The 17,474-nt window shown below is 38.1% G+C and overlaps 2 protein-coding genes across 4 annotated transcripts in view; one reads left to right on the top strand and one right to left on the bottom strand.

Annotated features, from left to right (window-relative positions):
- Positions 1–1,891, top strand: part of Cog5 (component of oligomeric golgi complex 5) — a 215,595-nt gene extending 213,704 nt beyond the window's left edge. The window contains exon 22 of the mRNA XM_042684597.1: positions 1,705–1,891. Within this exon, the coding sequence (XP_042540531.1) occupies positions 1,705–1,819 (115 nt within the window). The 3' untranslated portion in view covers positions 1,820–1,891. The remainder of the gene's footprint in view (positions 1–1,704) is intronic.
- A 714-nt stretch (positions 1,892–2,605) lies between these two features.
- Positions 2,606–17,474, bottom strand: part of Hbp1 (HMG-box transcription factor 1) — a 35,306-nt gene continuing 20,437 nt past the window's right edge. For all 3 annotated transcript variants that reach the window (XM_042684598.1, XM_042684600.1, XM_042684599.1), the window contains exons 9-11: positions 10,510–10,827; positions 4,790–4,931; positions 2,606–3,682 (exon numbers count right to left, since the gene is read on the bottom strand). In XM_042684598.1, the coding sequence (XP_042540532.1) occupies positions 3,665–3,682; positions 4,790–4,931; positions 10,510–10,827 (478 nt within the window). In that variant the 3' untranslated portion in view covers positions 2,606–3,664. The remainder of the gene's footprint in view (positions 3,683–4,789; positions 4,932–10,509; positions 10,828–17,474) is intronic.

The following is a 17,474-nucleotide window of genomic DNA, read 5'->3' as shown; positions in this document are numbered from 1 at the left end:
CATAGAACTACTTCTTTATTTTGGAATAATACATGAACAAACATCCTCGATATCTTTCTGCACAGGCAGTGGGGTTGGCTAACAGTCACAATGAATGAAGTGTCTTTGTACATTACTTAGTCACACACATGGGAGTCTGAGGCTTTTAGGCTATGTCAGACTATCTAGTAAAAGCCCATAGTAGTACAGAGGTCTGTGTGGTGATTGATCATGGAGCTGATATTCAGGTAGGTTGAGTTTGGGCACTGTCATGTCCAGAATAAGCCTAATGAATGACATTGTACCTCAGGAATTTAAAAAAAAAAAAGAGCTCTTTTGTCATACTGTGCAAGAATGACTAGGGGGAGGAAGCTACCACCAGGCTACGACCTCTTTAGAGGCCACAGCATAAGGTAGCAAGGTTTCACAGTGAAGCCAAGGAGAGAACAGCGACTGGCAATAATGTAAGGCAAATGTATAGGGTAGGGCAGTCTTAGGGCAAAGGTATAGGGCAGGGCAGTCTTAGGACAGTCTTGTGTCTTCCTAAATTTTTGACAGGTTAAGTTTGAGGGAAATCTAGAAGAAAATATGATAGAGATGTCCAGAAGACAGAGGGAAACAAATCAGGAAGGGAGGTCAGGGATAAATTGGAAATACTTGACATGTGAGCATGCAGGTAGTTTGGTGGGGGGCACTGTGTAGAGAGATGGGTAAGTACAACCTGGCCAACAGTAAATATTTTCTGTTTGGGAGAAAAAAAATCCTGTTACTAAATGTCTCAAGATTGAGTGAACTGAGTGCAGGTATTGTTATACATTTTATAGATGTGTTCTAATCTCAAAACCAAGTGAATTTTGAAAAGTGATTACGACTTGTTAAATTTGTGTACATGACAATGATCTTTTTACCATTCTTTCACCTCCAGTTAACAGTTATGCTTCAGTAATTAGGAAACTTTTCCCATAAAAAGGCCAGACACGTTTTACCAAGGGCAGGGGACATCTGGCCCTAGAAATCATTTGTACTTAATGGGACAAACAAGTGTGCTTCTTGTTGGCTGCTGCAGCCTGTCTTTCTGTATTGATGACTATGTGCAGCCTGTGAATGACGTTCTAAGTATCCAAATAGTCCTTGGCAGAAAAAAGGTTTTCTACCCATTAGGCATTGCCAAGTTACTGCTTCCACACTTAACTCTGCTATTGTATGAGAGTGGTCCTAGACAGTAGAGAAAGGAGCAGCACAGGACTGCATAGTGCTTGGAGGCTTTTGCTGAGTCCCTCATCTACTTCATGAGGACACCACACCATATAACCTCTACTAAGTTCAGACTCCAAAAGGTTTTGGTTGTGAGTGGTCCGTGGTCCACAGTCCAAGTATCAGGAGTATTTTATGCCTACTAGTGTTACCATGTATAACACTACAACTCTATTCTCCAGCATGATTTTCCAGGTCACCATCTCCCTTTGTGAACTTCCAATGGGGACAGCTGCTTTTTAGAGTACCTTCAGCAGGGAAGTCTGGAACAGGGACAGACAATCAAGAACACACTAAAAACCAGCCAGCCTCTGAGCAGAATGAAAAATACTTATACTTTTTCACCATGTTGAACTGAGCATAAGTGAGCATAGTAGTTCCAGAAATGGGCTCATCTCTGAGTTTTTTGTATTGGTCTTCCCTCTAAACTATGTGTGTAATATCTGACATTGTCTTCATTCTGGTTTTCAGGGGAGCCCTGGAAGCTTACGTTCAATCAGTGAGAAGCAGAGAAGGCAAAGAATTTGCACCAGTTTATCCCATAATGATTCAGCTGCTTCAGAAAGCGATGTCTACTCTTCAATGACAATGTGAAACGTTTGTTAATCTCCACATGGCATTAAACAATTCAAAGTTGGCAGTTAAATAACACACACTTTTAAAAAAATGATGGTAATTGATTTTTCTCTCTTTAGCACTTCTTCCAAATAATTTTTTTCTACCACATCCTTTAAATTCCATGGTCATGATTTTTCCAGGAAGGCACTCAACTTTTTGTCTTCCCTAGCATATAGCTGAGTCTCAGTATTGTTACAAAGTCCTCACTGCTTTTAAAGGGACATGATCAAGGCACTCAGCTTCCCGCAGCCTGCCTGCCTGCCTTTTAAGTATATATAGCCCACCCACTGGTTCCCAAATTCGGTTACATGTTCATAACACCAGTACAACTTGTAAGAATTCTAATGTTCAAGTTGCACCTCGAGTAGTTACAGGGAATAGGGGAGCCAGGTATCCCTAGAAGGATTCTACATCTGCAACATACCCCAAGGCCAAGTTTAGGGCTGTTCTTTAAATGTGTTATGCTGTATCTTTAATGAAGCCTGGGTTTCTTTGTACTTGGTCAATTTATTAAAAGCAAGAGACTGGTGGCTATGGAAAAGACCAAGTATTTTTTCTTCTTCTATGAAATGTCTATAATCTTAAGTTCTATCTTTTCTATAGCCCTTTTCTGAATTTCATTTCTTTGATTTTTTTTTCAAGCTCTCATTAGAAACTTAAAACCAAAAACGAGTCTTCTGGCAAACTTTGTTGTTGTCCTTCAGATTCTAGCCTAACAATTCATACATAAAATTCAGTCAAGGTCAATCAGAAGTCAGAGATAACCTTTTTTTTTTTCATTTTATTTGAAATAATATACAAGAATATAATGTGCAAAATTGAGGGGCAACATCATGAAGAAGTGTAATGAACTGAAATCAGTTTTACAGCTGTGATTCCTAACCAGAAACACCACTTGGTAAATTACATGAAAAGCCATGATTGTAGCTCAGAGCAAAAGCAGCTGTATTGCCAATGTATTTGCTCCAATTTTAGACAGTTGGAGGAAAAGTAAAGTGCAAGTGTTGCACTGCAATAAGTGCAAAGTCTGCCCCCACCATAAAGATATGATGATGAAATATACTTAAGATATGTGGCTGAGAAGATACAGAACACAAAGTTTAAAAATACAATGGTGTTGACTGTTAATAGCACCATTACAGTGACTATCCCAATGCTATTAACTAACTCTGCCTTGGCCTGACTCACCGTCCACTGGAAATTGTGGTAAAGTGCTGCCACCTGGTGCACATATACACTCAAGTGTGCCTTTGCTCACTGCAGCACCATCTACCTGCCACACATGTTCGCTCTTGGCACTGGCCAGACTAGACGCGCCTGTGTTTGGCACAGATGCTGGGCCATGTGGTGGATGCTCATGGAAAGGCCAACTCCCAGTTTCTGCTTCATTCCATCATGTGTACAATACAGATTAATAAGCAGTAAGGAGCCAATGTATAAACAGCAGTTACATACTTTAAATTCCCCTTTTACAACTTAAAATAAAACATGTATACACTTCTCCTCTCTTTCTACTGTACTTTAGCACCACAGGATATCAATTTTCAAGCCTATATTACCTGATAGACATATATGAAGTTCGGAAGGAAAATAAGGCAATTTGGTTTACAATGTTGATAGTTTTAGCTTACTTAATGCTCTAATGGAGAAAGCAAATCCTCACTCATATTATTAAATCATTTGAAGACTCAAATGCTATCAGTATCTTACGATCACTTGAACTCAGGACAAATGGTGAGACTGATCTTATTAAGTCTTTCCATCAAGAGTCAATGGTTTCTGCATACAGACTTAAGAACATAAGCATCCTGGTTTAATGTTGTTGTGAGCCCTGTGGAAATAAAATTAAACTCAGTGAATCTTTACAAATCAATATATTGGATTAGTCTAATGTAAATTTTATAAATTTACTATTTAAAAAGATAGCTTTCTCAAAGACAATTTTGAAGTTGGCTAAGATCTGATGGCTCAAGCATCCACAATTTAAGAACATGATGAGAGACAGACTAGGAGAACAGAGATACAAATAAAGTCCCATGGAATTCTAAAGTGAAAAGAAGTTCCCAAATCCAGCTCAACTACCTGGTCAGCTGACAACTACTACTTCAAAAGAAATTATCTTTTTTAAGCCATTTTTTTGTCTTTTCTTTTTTGATACTTGGAAACCCAGAATGTTGCACTTGCTAGGCAAGTGCTTTGCCACTTAGCTACCTCCCAACCGATAGGATCAACTGTATGTCATTAAAAAAAAAAAAAATGGATGAATTTAAAACATCCTTAACTAGAACCTCCCAATTCTTACTCAGTTTTTATTATTTCAAATTGAACCAACTGTGTTCTATTATGTGTAGTATAATAATGTAAAATGATGAACATAAAAGATGCTAGTCTAGTAATGAAACTTGTTAGTAACAGAGTCTGTCAAAGATGGCATTATTGTACAAAACAACTTACCACCCTTCCTAGGCCTATTTTGTCTTCTTGCGGCTTTTAGTCTAGGAATTTTATACATATAGTAGAGGTCCTCATAAATGTTAATGTACCCTTATTCTGCCATCCTTGTTAGCCCCTTACTAGTTAAGGAAAGAAAGGCAGTTCAATCATGCTACCAAAAGTTAAAGGCTTTTTTTTTCCTACAGTATCAACAAGTCAGTAACACCTATCTTTCAACACAACTATCTACAAGTATTCCGAGGTTTTCTACTTCAGCACTTAGTGCACGTATTCTTTTTAAACTGGCTTGGAATTTCTCCTTTTCAAATAAGTAAATGAGGCTGTGATGAAAAGGCGGTCTTCTCCCCTCGCACGCACGCTGGAGTACAGCAATGTTCAGAAACAGTGCCAACACAACGTTTTAAAGGGGCTAACAACTGCACTAACATCCCAGTCCATCTCTATAAGCCAAGACCATTTTAAACAATTACTGATTGAAACATACTGAATTAGTTCTTTTCCTTTTCCAACAGTCAGGATTTAAACGTTTTTGTTCTTCAGCCAAAGCTTTTGCTTCTAACGTATACATCCTTCTCTCTTCATTCTTCATTTTCTTCCACCTGTCACCAAGGATCACACTTATGGCTCTATAAAAGAAATATTTATGAATGTTGAAGGCAAAGGTTTTTCAGGAAATTCATATCAAGTGCTGCTACTTTAGGCAGAAATGTGAGATTAGAAGGACAAACAAAAATCTTGATCAACAAAGAAAAGGTGCAAGCTGTCACAGTCATTTCCAGCAAAACCCATGTGTCGTATGGTTTGTTTAACGTAATCTTTTACACTTACAACCTGGAATACTGTCAGTGTTTCCAATTACTGAAAGATACCTAAAGTAACTAGAAATCAGGTATTTTCTAAGCTTAAATTAAAAAGAAAAAATTCAAACCATTCAAACTAAGATACCAAAAAAGCTGATGAGGGCTGGGAAGGTGGCTCAGTGGCAGAGTGCTTGCCTTGCATGCCTGAGGCCCTTGCCTTGCATGCCTGAGGCCCAGGGTTCGATTCCTCAGCACCACATAAGCAAAAAGAAAAAAGCCGCAAGTGGCGCTGTGGCTCAAGTGGTAGAGTGCTAGCCTTGAGCTGAAGAGCTGAGGGACAGCGCCCAGGCCCAGAGTTCAGGCCCCACGACCGGACCCAAAAAAAAAAAAGCTGATGATGTGTTAAACTTGTATTAAGAGCTTACAGCCTGTCAAACAAGCATAATAAAATGTCTTTTCTTCATTCATCAACCATAGTGAAAATGTGTTACTAACTATGCTTGCCTATTGTTTTTCTTTTATGAGGAAACTCAGATCAAGTTTACTCGCATTTTATTTCTCCTTGAGAAACTGGATTCAACTCAAAAGCTGTGGTTAGTCAAACTGGAGATACAATGGTGAAACTACTTTCTTATTTATACCTATTGCTCTACTTAAACCTATTGAAATAGTCTCATCCAAGAAACAGACATAAATCACTCCTTCTATGAAGAACTTTTAACTATTTCATGACACACACAAGGAAATTCTGGAGTGACTGCAAAGTACATGAAAGTGATTTTATATTGACTGATGAGACCAAAAGGTAAGTCATTTGTGCTTTAGAAGAACAGTAATAACCACTGAAGCCCTGCTACTTAAATCTATATTAAGTGCATCTGTCTTGTTACCAACTCTATCAATGCATCTATAAAGTCTTCTGCATCTTCCTTTACTAAAACTGAATAATGATTGACATATTTGCCAGTAAAACTAGTAAGAAATATGAACATACCTTTTCTCAGTCTTCTCAAGTATGAGATATTTTTGAGCGGGTGATTATGTGACACTTGGAAAACAAATGTACTCCTATTGTGTTGAAACATGATGGGTAATGAAATGCGCACAGTGGTGCAGATGATCTACATTTCCTCCCTTCACAATTACACAATGTACACACTACTTGGAGTTTACCTTGAATTTTCATCTAGACTGATGTAATACCAGTTTAAGATTCACTCTTATCTCTCTGACCTATTTTAGTTTCCATTCCCTTAGTTTAGACCCAGATTACATGTATCATATGGGAATAAAGCTGTGCTAAGATGCAAAGAAAAAAAAATAAAATTTCTTAGGAGCTACTCAAATAAGAAGAAATGGAAGATTAGAACTAAAGTTAAGATTAGAACTAAAGTCACACAAATGAGAGCCATAGTGTTAAACATTGAAAAGGTCCTTAGAATACTTGACTCGGTCCTTAGAATACTTAGTCATTCTACACTTTGAATTCTAAAGAAACAACCACCTGGCCACAGGTGGCTCATGACTAACCCTGGCTACTCAGGAGGCTAAGGTCTAAGGATCTCAATTTAAAGCCAACCAGGGCAAGAAAGTCAGAGAGACTCTTTTCTCCAATTAACCGTCAGTAACTGGGAAGCAGTGCTGTGGCTCAAGTGGTAGAGTGTTAACCTTGAGCAAAAGAACCTCAAGGACAATACCCAGGCTCTGAGTTCAAGCCCCAGGACCAACAACAACAACAAAAAAACCCTGTTATTCATTAGTGTTCTTTGTACTATTTTCTAAAGGAAACTGACTAGCAAGTGTATATATACATCAGTTCTCAAAGATGCATTTGGAATTTGAAGCTCCTCTGAAATAAAACTACTACTTGTGCTAGGTTTAAGCTTGTTAAGACATTGAAAGTTGAATTCAAAATTACAAATATTTTAAGTAATCACTGACTTTTCTTATAGTACTAAGGTAAAAGAAATGGTAAGTTTTCATCTTTAGAAATAAAGAGGACTCACTGCTTTAATATATGGATGTAATTGGCTTGAGTAACAAAGGATTCTGAGAAGAGTACAACAAACAAAAAAAGAACTTAAATTCATTTTGATTCTTAGGTTCTATGTTTAAATTGAATTTTTCAACAAATCTGTCAGATTCCAATAAAATGTCATTACCTGTATATATCATAGTTCATAGTTCAGACTTACTTATAAGATCTGAGAATTAAGGTTCAAAGCCAGCCTGGGCAGGAAAGCTGTGGCTTAAAGTGGTAGAGCACTGGTCTTGAGCCCAAAAGTGTACTTGCCTGGAACGAACACACACACACACAAAAGTGTACTTGCCTGGAACGAACACACACACACACACACCCTCCTAGTGAGACCAGAAATAACCCTAACCACACACACACACACACACACACACCCTCCTAGTGAGACCAGAAATAACCCTAACCACACACACACACACACACACCCTCCTAGTGAGACCAGAAATAACCCTAACCAAAGAAGTGAAGAAACTCTACAACAAATACTCTAAATCTTTGAAGAAATGAAAGAGAATACGTGGGAACATTGCCTATGTTCCTAGATCAGCAGAATATTGAGAAAATGGCCATACTACCAAAGGTGATCTACACATTCAGTGTAACACCCGCCAAAATCCAAATGTCATTCTTTGCAGAGATGGAGAAAACAACCCCAAAATTTACAAGACCCCCCATAGCCAAAACAATTCTAAAGAACAACAAAAATTGCGGAAAGTATCGCAATTCCAGACTTCAAACTTGAGTACAGAACCAAAGTAACAAAAACAGCTTGATAATGGCAAAACAAAACAAAAAAGCAACAACAAAAAACCTGAAAACCAATGGAACAGACTAGAAGACATAGAACTGAATCCTAACACCTTCAGCCTTCTAAAAAATAGCCAAAAAATACATGTTGGAAAGAGTCTATTCAACAAACAGTTTTGGAAAAACTGTATATCCATATAGAAAAGGAAAAAACTGGATTTCTGATACACCCTTTACTAACAATTCAAAGTGGATCAAAGACCTTAATGTAAAAACCTGAAAGCTTAAAACTACTACAGGAATGACTACGGAAAACACTAGAACTTGTAAGCAGGAACTTCCTGAGTAGAATTTTAAGATTCCAAAAATCAAGGACTGACAAATAGAAATGCATCAGCTAAAAAGCTTCTTCAAAGCCAAGTGCCAGTGACTCATGCCTATAGTCCAAGCTACTCAGGAAGCTGAGATTCCAGGATTGCAGTTCAAAGCCATCCCAGGCAGGAAAGTCCATGAGATTCTTATCTCCAATTAACCAGCAGAAAAACTGAAATTGGAGCACCCAAGCCCTGAGTTTAAGCCCCAAGACCAGCATCAATATAAAGCTGCTGCATAGCAAAGGATATAGTTTCTAAGCTAAAAAGACAGCCTATGGAATGGAAGATTTTTGCCAGCTGTAAATCTGACAAGCATCTAATAAGCAGAATATTCAAGGAGCAAAAACACTAACTCCCTGACAATTACTAACCCAATTATGGGCAAAGGAGCTACGGACACTTCTCAGAAGTAGTAGTATATACAGGTCAATAAATACATGAAGAAATGCTCAACATCCCTGGCCAGAAAAGAAATGCAAATCAAAACAACATTGAAATTCCATCTCAGTCAGAATGGCCATCATCAAATACTGGTGAGGATTCAGGGAAAAAGGAGCCCTAATACACAGTTGATGGGAATGTAAATTATTACAAACATTATGGAAGGTACTGATTCCTCAAAAAACTTTAAAAAAAAGTTGGGCACTAGTGGTTCAGGCTTATAATTCTGGCTACTTAGGAGAATGATATCTGAGGATCACAGTTCAAAGCCCAGATAGAAAGGTCCATGAGACTCTTTAACTCTAATAAACTCAGAAAAAAACGGAAGTAGCACTGTATCTTAAGTGGTAGAACGCCAAGAGGCACAAACAAAAGGGCTCAGGAAAATTTCCAAGGTCCTGAGTCTAAGCCCAAGGACAGGAAAAAAACAGCTAAAAATAGAACTACCTTGTGATCCAGCTATACCAGTCCTGGACATCTACACATCCATATTCACTGTAGCACTATTCATAACAGAGCAACAGTCTAGATGTCTTTTAATCAATGAATGAATCAAGAAAATATGGGGTGTGTCCTGATGCCAGTGGCTCATACCTGTAATCCTAGCTACTCGGGAGGCTGAGAAACACAGTTTGAATTCAGCCTGGGCAGTAAAGTCTAAGAAACTCATATCTCCAATTAACCAGCAAAACACTGGAAATAGTGCTATGGCTCAACTGGTAAAGTGCTAGCACTGGAAAAAACTCAAGGACAGTACTCAGGTCCTGAGTTCAAGCTCCAGAACTATCATGCATACATGTGCACACGTGTGTGTGCGCAGTCATTTTAGGGAAATGGAAATGGATAAAACTCAGAGTAAAGCCAGATTCAGAGAGACAAAGGATATGTATTTTCTCTCACATGTAAAGTTAAACCTAAAGTATAAACATAATTGAGAACACCTTGATCAAAGTATCTAAAGGATGGTAAACAGAGGCATAATATTCCAAAGTAACCCCTATGAACAGTTATCAGGCAGTTCAACATGAATATAAGAAGTTCAACAACATGAATAAAAGGAAGCTGAAACACGTCTTGACTGAGGTAGGCAGAAAGGAAAGGGGCAGACAAATGAAAAAAAAGAATGGTAGATGATATAGCTATAATACTTAATGTACACATGTGAAAACAACTAGGAAACTTTAGGAGCAATGGTGGAGATGGGACAGGGAGAATAATGGAAGATTGCTTTGATTAAGATGCACTACACACATAAAATGACATGTGAAATTGAAATAATTATTTGAGGAAAACAGAAGTCAGGGGGCAGGGACACTATTGAGACAGTAGCTCATGCCCGTAATCCTGGCTACTCAGGAGGCTGAGATCTGAGGATCATGGTTCAAAGCCAGCCCAGGCAGGAAAAGCCATGAAACTCTTATCTTCAATAAACTTCCAGAAAACCAGAAGTGGCACTGTGGCTCAAATGGTAGAGCACTAGGCCTTGAGCTGAAAAGCTGAAGGACAGTGCCCAAGCCCAGAATTCAAGCCTCATGCCCAACAAAAAACAAAAAAACTTTGAGATAACATAAGAAACTGTCAACTGTTATAATAACCTGTGTGTCCTCTAACGTGATATTTATTGTCAGTTCAAAAAAGCAATTCCTTGCTACTAAGATAACCTAGTTAAAGATAATTGCATATGATCCTAAAATTCACTTAAACTTTAAAGGACGAAGCCAATGATAGCTATATTCACTTATCTCAGTTACTATATACTGAAGTGTTACTAAATAATTATAATCAAAATTATTTTCATGTTTACCTGTTATCTTTCCCTGGATACATCTGAGTATATTCAACTCTGTATTTTTTGGCAAAAAGCATGAAGGCATTCATTGGTCTCTTGCACTTATTAGGAGAAGTGGCACTCACAGTCCCTGAGCTGTGGTTTTTGACAGCTTTAGCATACAAAGAATTGGAAGAGAGCTGTGACGATCCAGGTGAGCCACAGTTTTTACTGAATCCAGATCCTGAAAAGTCTTGACCACCAGATCCTCCACAAGACAAAGACGCGCGACGCTGACGAGCCATGCTACTTAACACATACACTGCAGAAGAGTCCATAGGTGTGAAGTCATAGCTGGAATATTAAAAACAATTAACATTGTTTTAAAGTTGGACTACAATTTCTTTTTTTAAAAAAAGGATTTTAAGGGAAAATCCTTAACATATGATTAGAAATTTCAGTGTATCTTCCTAGTACATTGTTACCAACATACTGTTAACTTTTGCACCTCAGCAAAAGGGATGTTATCATCAGCATATTTTATCCACGGCAAGTAACCACTCTAGATCCCACACAAGCCATTTATTCTTTTATTTTTTTCGGGGAAGGGGGGGTGGGGAGAGGGGAGGAGTGCCAGTCCTGAGGCTTGAACTCAGGGCCTGGATGCTGTCCTGAGCTGTTTTGCTCAAGGCTGGGACTTTTTCACTTAGTCACAGCTCCATTTCCAGCTTTTTGTGGTAATTAATTGGAAATAAGAGTCTCATGGACTTTCCTGCCTGGGCTGGCTTAGAACCACCATCCTCAGATCTCGGACTCCTGAGTAGCTAGGATTACAGGTGTGAGCCACCAGGGACTGGTTCACTTTTTGGCAGCCTGAATTCTTGGCCTCAAGGACCCTAAATTTAGAAAATAAAAATGAAATTGGAGGGCAATTACCAGGCCTAATGACTAAATACTACAAAACACAGAAAGGAAAGGGTAATCAATAGTTAGATATGGCTAAAAAACTTAAAATACATAGTTGTACAAAGAGTTCTATATGACTAGGTCCCCCCAAAAGTTACATATATATTATGCAGCCCAGTTCATAATAAAACAATCACAGAAGGTAACATTCTATAGTTGAAGTTCAGTTTACATGGGTATGGATAGAGGCTATTCAGATTTTTTCCTCAACAAGCCTGCTGGAAGGATTTCATTACTCTCTCCTTTTATATTAAAAATATAAAGAAGTGGGCTGGATAAGTAAAGTATTATTCACTCAAGTCCACACTATTAAGCTCTAAAGTCAAAGTAAACAGTCAAATTAATTGAAAATACTAGCTGAAAATTTAAGAGCTAATGTTGACCACAGCCTAAAGACAAACCCACAAACCAGTCATAAGAATTCTTTTGTTCTGTGTTAATCCTTTTTGCCTCTACTTTCTACTTGGCAGAAAAATCTATCTGGCTTTTATTTTGATAAGTAATTCTATCAAAAACAAAGGAGGAGGTAACAATGCTTGATAGGAAATGTACTAATTACCTTCTTGTGTAATTGTAACCCCTTTCTCTACAGTATTTTTACAATAAAAAAAATTTTAAAAATTCTATCAGCTCCTATTTACCTGAAACACAAATTCTAGCACTACTTTAAAATAGGTTAATACTATTGACAGGAATAACATGTGTCTAAAGGTAAAGCCTATGAGATTATAGAATATTCTAAGAACAGAAAATCCTCATCACAGCAGGTCTACGCTATTTACTATAAAAAACAAAAATGACTTCTACCCACTTCCAGCCAAATGGTGTCTTTTTAACTATAACTTACAAAAGTATCTGCTCAGTTGGGGCTGGGAAGGTGGCTCAGTGGTAGAGCGCTTACCTTGTATGCATGAGGCCCTGGGTTCGATTCCCCAACACCACATAAGCAAAAAAGAAAAAAGCCAGAAGTGATGCTGTGGCTCAAGTGGTAGAGCACTAGCCTTGAGCTGAAGAGCTGAGGGGACAGTGTTCAGGCCCATGACCGGACCCCCCCACCCCCAAAAAAAAGTATCTGCTCAGAAATCAGCATTGTCATTTTCTCCCCAGGACTGGAACTAGTGTCTTTTTTCCTTTTGTTCCAGAACATTAACCAAACTTAAGTATCTGAGTTTTTGCTCCCTGGATGATGCTTACCATCTGAGCAAAACCTCCAACTGGGGGTTGGTTCTTTTTTTGGTACAGTATTTTAAGCTCTTCTCATATAAAGTTTAGAAAGAAAGTTTGTATCCTGATAGGAATCTAATGCAAAGTAATTCATCTCCACTGAAGAGGACTACTTCATTACAATTTAAAGTGCCAACAGACATAGAATAAAGCTAGTTAATTAAAATTTGAAAACTCCACCATCTAGTGGCAAAAACTGAATTATCATGTTTCCATTATGGATATAATTTAAATCAGTTTGAAGTATTTAACCACAGAAGTCAGGACTCCAAGGCAACTACAGTATTGACAAATTACACAGATCTTTAAAAATAGCTGAATTTCCTGCTCCCCTCGGGCAAGCATGTGTTTGGTTATCACTGAGTCACTTCTAGTGCCTCAAATGTGCCTCTAGGTTTTGTGCATACCATCCTTTCCCCATTAGAATGTCCTCCTCCTCCACTGACGAGTCATTACTGTTATGGACAAACTCCACAATAATGTAGTGTCTGTTAGGTAAATTGTATATATTAACTCACTTCATCCTTTGTGCAGTACTGTCCTCATTTTTACAGATTTTAAGGAGTTAGGCTATCCTGTCTCTCACTCAACATAATCTACACTCTACACATTCACTCATCTCTTTCATGACACTGCAAGGTGTGCCTATGCCTTCCTTAACTTTTCTAATTCTTGAAAATGAAATATAAAATTTTAGCAGAGTCAGATCCTATCTCTCTCTTCCACTTATTTGGAAGTGTTGCTGAAATAACAATAGAAAACAATTAAGGAAGAGTCTAGGCCCTATTAGTACTAAATAAGTTACCTATGGCTAATGTGCAAGTAGCCTAGGTTAGTAGGTAAGAGTGCTTGAAACAATGTCAGTGTGTCTGTTTTTACTGTCCCCCTGGAATGAAGATATAACTTAATAGGATAATGCAAGTAACAGATACTCCATAAGTTGTTAAATTGTAATATTGCTTGAATAGAAATGTCACTGTCTTTATAAGATGTTTAGTGATTATTTTAGACAGGAAGATTGGCGTCAGTTCACAGTATCTCAGAATGGGCTTTTTCAAATCATGCTTACATGGAAGCATTTTTTCTAAGACAACAGAGTTTTAATTTATTGTTGATTTCTGACTCTTACCAAACTAGAAATTACTTAAATTTACTTTTCTGTAAATCACGACTCAAAAATTTGTTCCATACCCCAGTATACTTGAAAATATATTCTAGGGTTCTCTCTTGGACTCAAGATTCTTTCTGCCTTTTAGCCTTCTTGCTCTCCTTGTGCCAAGCAGCATCTCTCTTAAGCCACCAGGTTGTAATATAATCACAATGAAATTTACTTCATTTCATGCTTCTTAACTTTTTCAAGCTTTCTCTCCTGGATGAAGCTGTTCCTTCCCACTCCTTTGCAGGGGAGGAAGAGGGTATTGCTGTTATATTGTTGTCACTCAACAGTAAAATAAGACCAGTGGCCAAGAGTGTTTATCATTTGGAAGGAACAAAACAGGAATTAGGCAGCCAAATTTCCCTTTTTGCTTTATAAAGGTAGCCAAATTTAAAAACAAGTCTTATGCTTAAACAATATTTGATTTATGAAAAACACAAGTATACATTTAAGTTACAAAGTATAAAAAAAAACCAGACTGGTAATTCAAATGAACAGTATTTCGATCACTGATTGCACATTTGCCAATTCCAGAAAACCATTCTCAAGTAATTTTATTACGAAAACAATATGTAATCAATCATATATTAACATACTCATAATGTTTTTTTATACTAAAACTAATGTTTCATGTAAAAAGACTTAACAGGCCTGACTACTATTTTCTAACTAGTCTATATAAAAGGTTGGCCCTAGCTGGGCACCAGTGGCTCACTCCTATAATCCTAGCTACTCAGAAAGCTGAGATCTGAGGATTACTGGTCAAGGTCAGCCTGTGAAGAAAAGTCCCTGAAAAGCTTATCTCCAATTAACCACTCAAAAACCAGAAGTGGTGCTTCGGCTCAAAGTGGTAGAGCACTAGCCTTGAGCAAAATCACTGAGGGACAGCACCCAGACCCTGGGTTCAAGCCCCTCAAAAGAAAGAAAGAAAGAAAGAAAGAAAGAAGAAAGAAAGAAAGAAAGAAAGAAAGAAAGAAAGAAAGAAAGAAAGAAAGAAAGAAAGAAAGAAAGAAAGAAAGAAAGAAAGAAAGAAAGAAAGAAAGGAAGGAAGGAAGGAAGGAAAAGAAAGAAAGAAGGAAGGAAGGAGAAAGAAAAAAGAAAGGAAGAAAGAGAGAAAGAAGAAAGAAAAAAGGAAGAAAGAAGAAAGAAAAAAGGAAGAAAGAAAGAGAGAGAGAAAGAAAGGAAGGAAGAAAGGGAGGAAGGGAGGAAGGAAGGAAGGAAGGAAGGAAGGAAGGAAGGAAGGAGGGAAGGAAGGAAGAAGGGAAGGAAGGAAGGAGGGAGGGAAGGAAGGAAAGGAGGAAGGAAGGAACGAAGGAAGGCAGGCAGGCAGACAGGCCCTCAGGCAGGCATTGGTGGCTCTGCCTGTAATCCTAGCTACTCAGGAGGCTAGATCTGAGGACCGCAGTTCAAAGCCAGTACAGGCAGGAAAATCTGAGACTCTTGTCTCCAGTTAAGTACCCAAGCTTCAGCAAAAGTGGTGGAGTGCCTTGTGCAGAAAAGCTAAGGGATAGTGCCCATACCTTGAGTGCTAGCTCCAAGTCTGGAACCAAAAACAAAACTAAAAAAATGTAAAAGGCTGGCCCTTGACTGGCATATAAAATTTGGTTTTCATTAATGACTGCATCACTTTTCTTTTCTTTTTTTTTGTCGGTCATGGGTCTTGAACTCTGGGCCTGGGTGCTGTCCCTCAGCTTTTCAGGTCAAGATGTGCGCTCTACCACTTGAGCCATAGCATTTCCTGCATCACTGTTAACAACTGCCAAGAGTGGCTTGTCACGCCCAAATTGTGACCATTTAATTTCCTCTTAAAGCATAGAATCTGGGTACAATGCTTATTTTGGCAGAGGGAACATATGTGACCAGTATGGAAATGAAAAATCTGGGTATTAAATGTCTAACAAATTTCCTTTATAAGAAAAAATTTCATGCATCTTGTCACAACTTGCTGCTGTAGGAACTGAGCATGTCCTGTGTGACTCCCCTGGGAGAGAACTCCTGGAAACCTGACTTCTACACTTAACCATGTTTTCCCTTTCCTGGTTTTGCCCTGTATTCTTTTGCCAAAATAAGTCATGGCCATAAGCACAAGTACATGCTGAGTTTCATGTATGTCCCTATCAGATCACTGAACATGGGGATGGTCTTAGCAAATGCCTGGTACAATTACATAGTACATTTAAATTATATATCACTATATTTATGATTACATTTAAATTATATATCACTATATTTATGATTTTATTATATTCTTCAAGATATATTAGACATTCCATAAAGAAACTTGAATCATACTTTACATGTTTCTAAGACTAATTTTTGCTTATGGCTTTTAAAACAGACCACATTTAAAAATATGTATCTGATTTTTTTCCCCACTGATCAAAAGAATTTCACTGTTTGGTTATATCACAACTTTTGAGGTAAAACCCAGCCAATCAGTATTCTTTCTACATTTTTGCTGTCATGAGCAACATAGCTATGAAGATATTTATACGTCTTTGTACATATCTGCAAGAACTTACTTGTCTAAGTATATATAACAGAGGAACTAAATTGCTGATATTGAATTTCATAAAGTCAAATTATCTCTCCAAACTTTTCTGTTTAGTTATATTCTCACCAATATATGGCCATTATTACTGATCTATATCCTGAGAAAAATGAAGTCAATTTTGTTTAATTTTTCTGTAAGTTTTTCAAAGAGTTCATGAGGGAATGAAACAGCATTTAGTTAAGACTCCATTTTTCTAGACACTTTCTGAGTAAATATCCTGTGCCAGTGTGCTAAGTAGTAGAAATGAAACTGACAGGTCAGCGGTAACTCTTAAGAACTCTTAGTGCCCACACATGACTATGAATTTGGTAATTATCATGAAAAAAACTTATAATCCTAGCCGACTACACACAGACTTTGTCTGGGAATTAGCCATTGTTCCAATTGTATAAAACTGAAAGGTTTCCAGGGATTCTGGGCTTTTAGTGATAAAACCAGTCTCATATAAACTAAGACAGCTGGTCAGCCTTTCTGAGAGTTAGAACTTAGGGATTATGTCATTTATTTTTTTGTAGGTCCTGGAGCTTGAACTCAGTACCTGAGCATGTCCCTGAGCTTTTTTGCTCCAGGCTAGTGCTCTACCATTTTGATCCACAGTGCTACTTCTGGTTTTCTGATGGTTAATTGGAGGTAGAGAGTCTCATGGACTTTCCTACCTGGGCTGGTTCCAATTGTGGTTCTCAGACTCAGCCTCCTGAGTAGGTAGGATTACAGAAGTGAGCCACTGTCACCATCTGGGTTTTGTCATTGAAGGACTTGCCTCTAGGCCCATTCTATGTATCCAAAGATGGAATATGAAGGACTGATCCTCACCCTGTTTTCCCATGGGCATACAGATACCAGGCAACCCACCAAAGATAAGTACAGATTGCCTGACTCCAGCAGAGCAATCTATCTAAGTCTGGCTGTAAATATTCCATCATGGGCCCAACTGAAAAGCAGCCCACCTCTCTTGAGCTAGTGGCTTTTTCATTAACCTCTGCCTCCTTGCTCAGATCTCATATAAACCCAGCCCCTGTCCCAGCTCCTTTACACATGGGAAGGCTGTGTCCCAATAAACAGTCCTCGCCTGTGGAAGTTGAGTCTAGCCTGTTTCCTTCC

The sequence above is a fragment of the Dipodomys spectabilis genome, unplaced genomic scaffold, assembly GCF_019054845.1.
Source record: "Dipodomys spectabilis isolate Male_0828 unplaced genomic scaffold, ASM1905484v1 ptg000089l, whole genome shotgun sequence".
Classification (NCBI taxonomy): domain Eukaryota; kingdom Metazoa; phylum Chordata; class Mammalia; order Rodentia; family Heteromyidae; genus Dipodomys; species Dipodomys spectabilis.
Note: the sequence above shows the minus strand (reverse complement) of the source record. Positions and strands in the feature narration are given on the sequence as shown.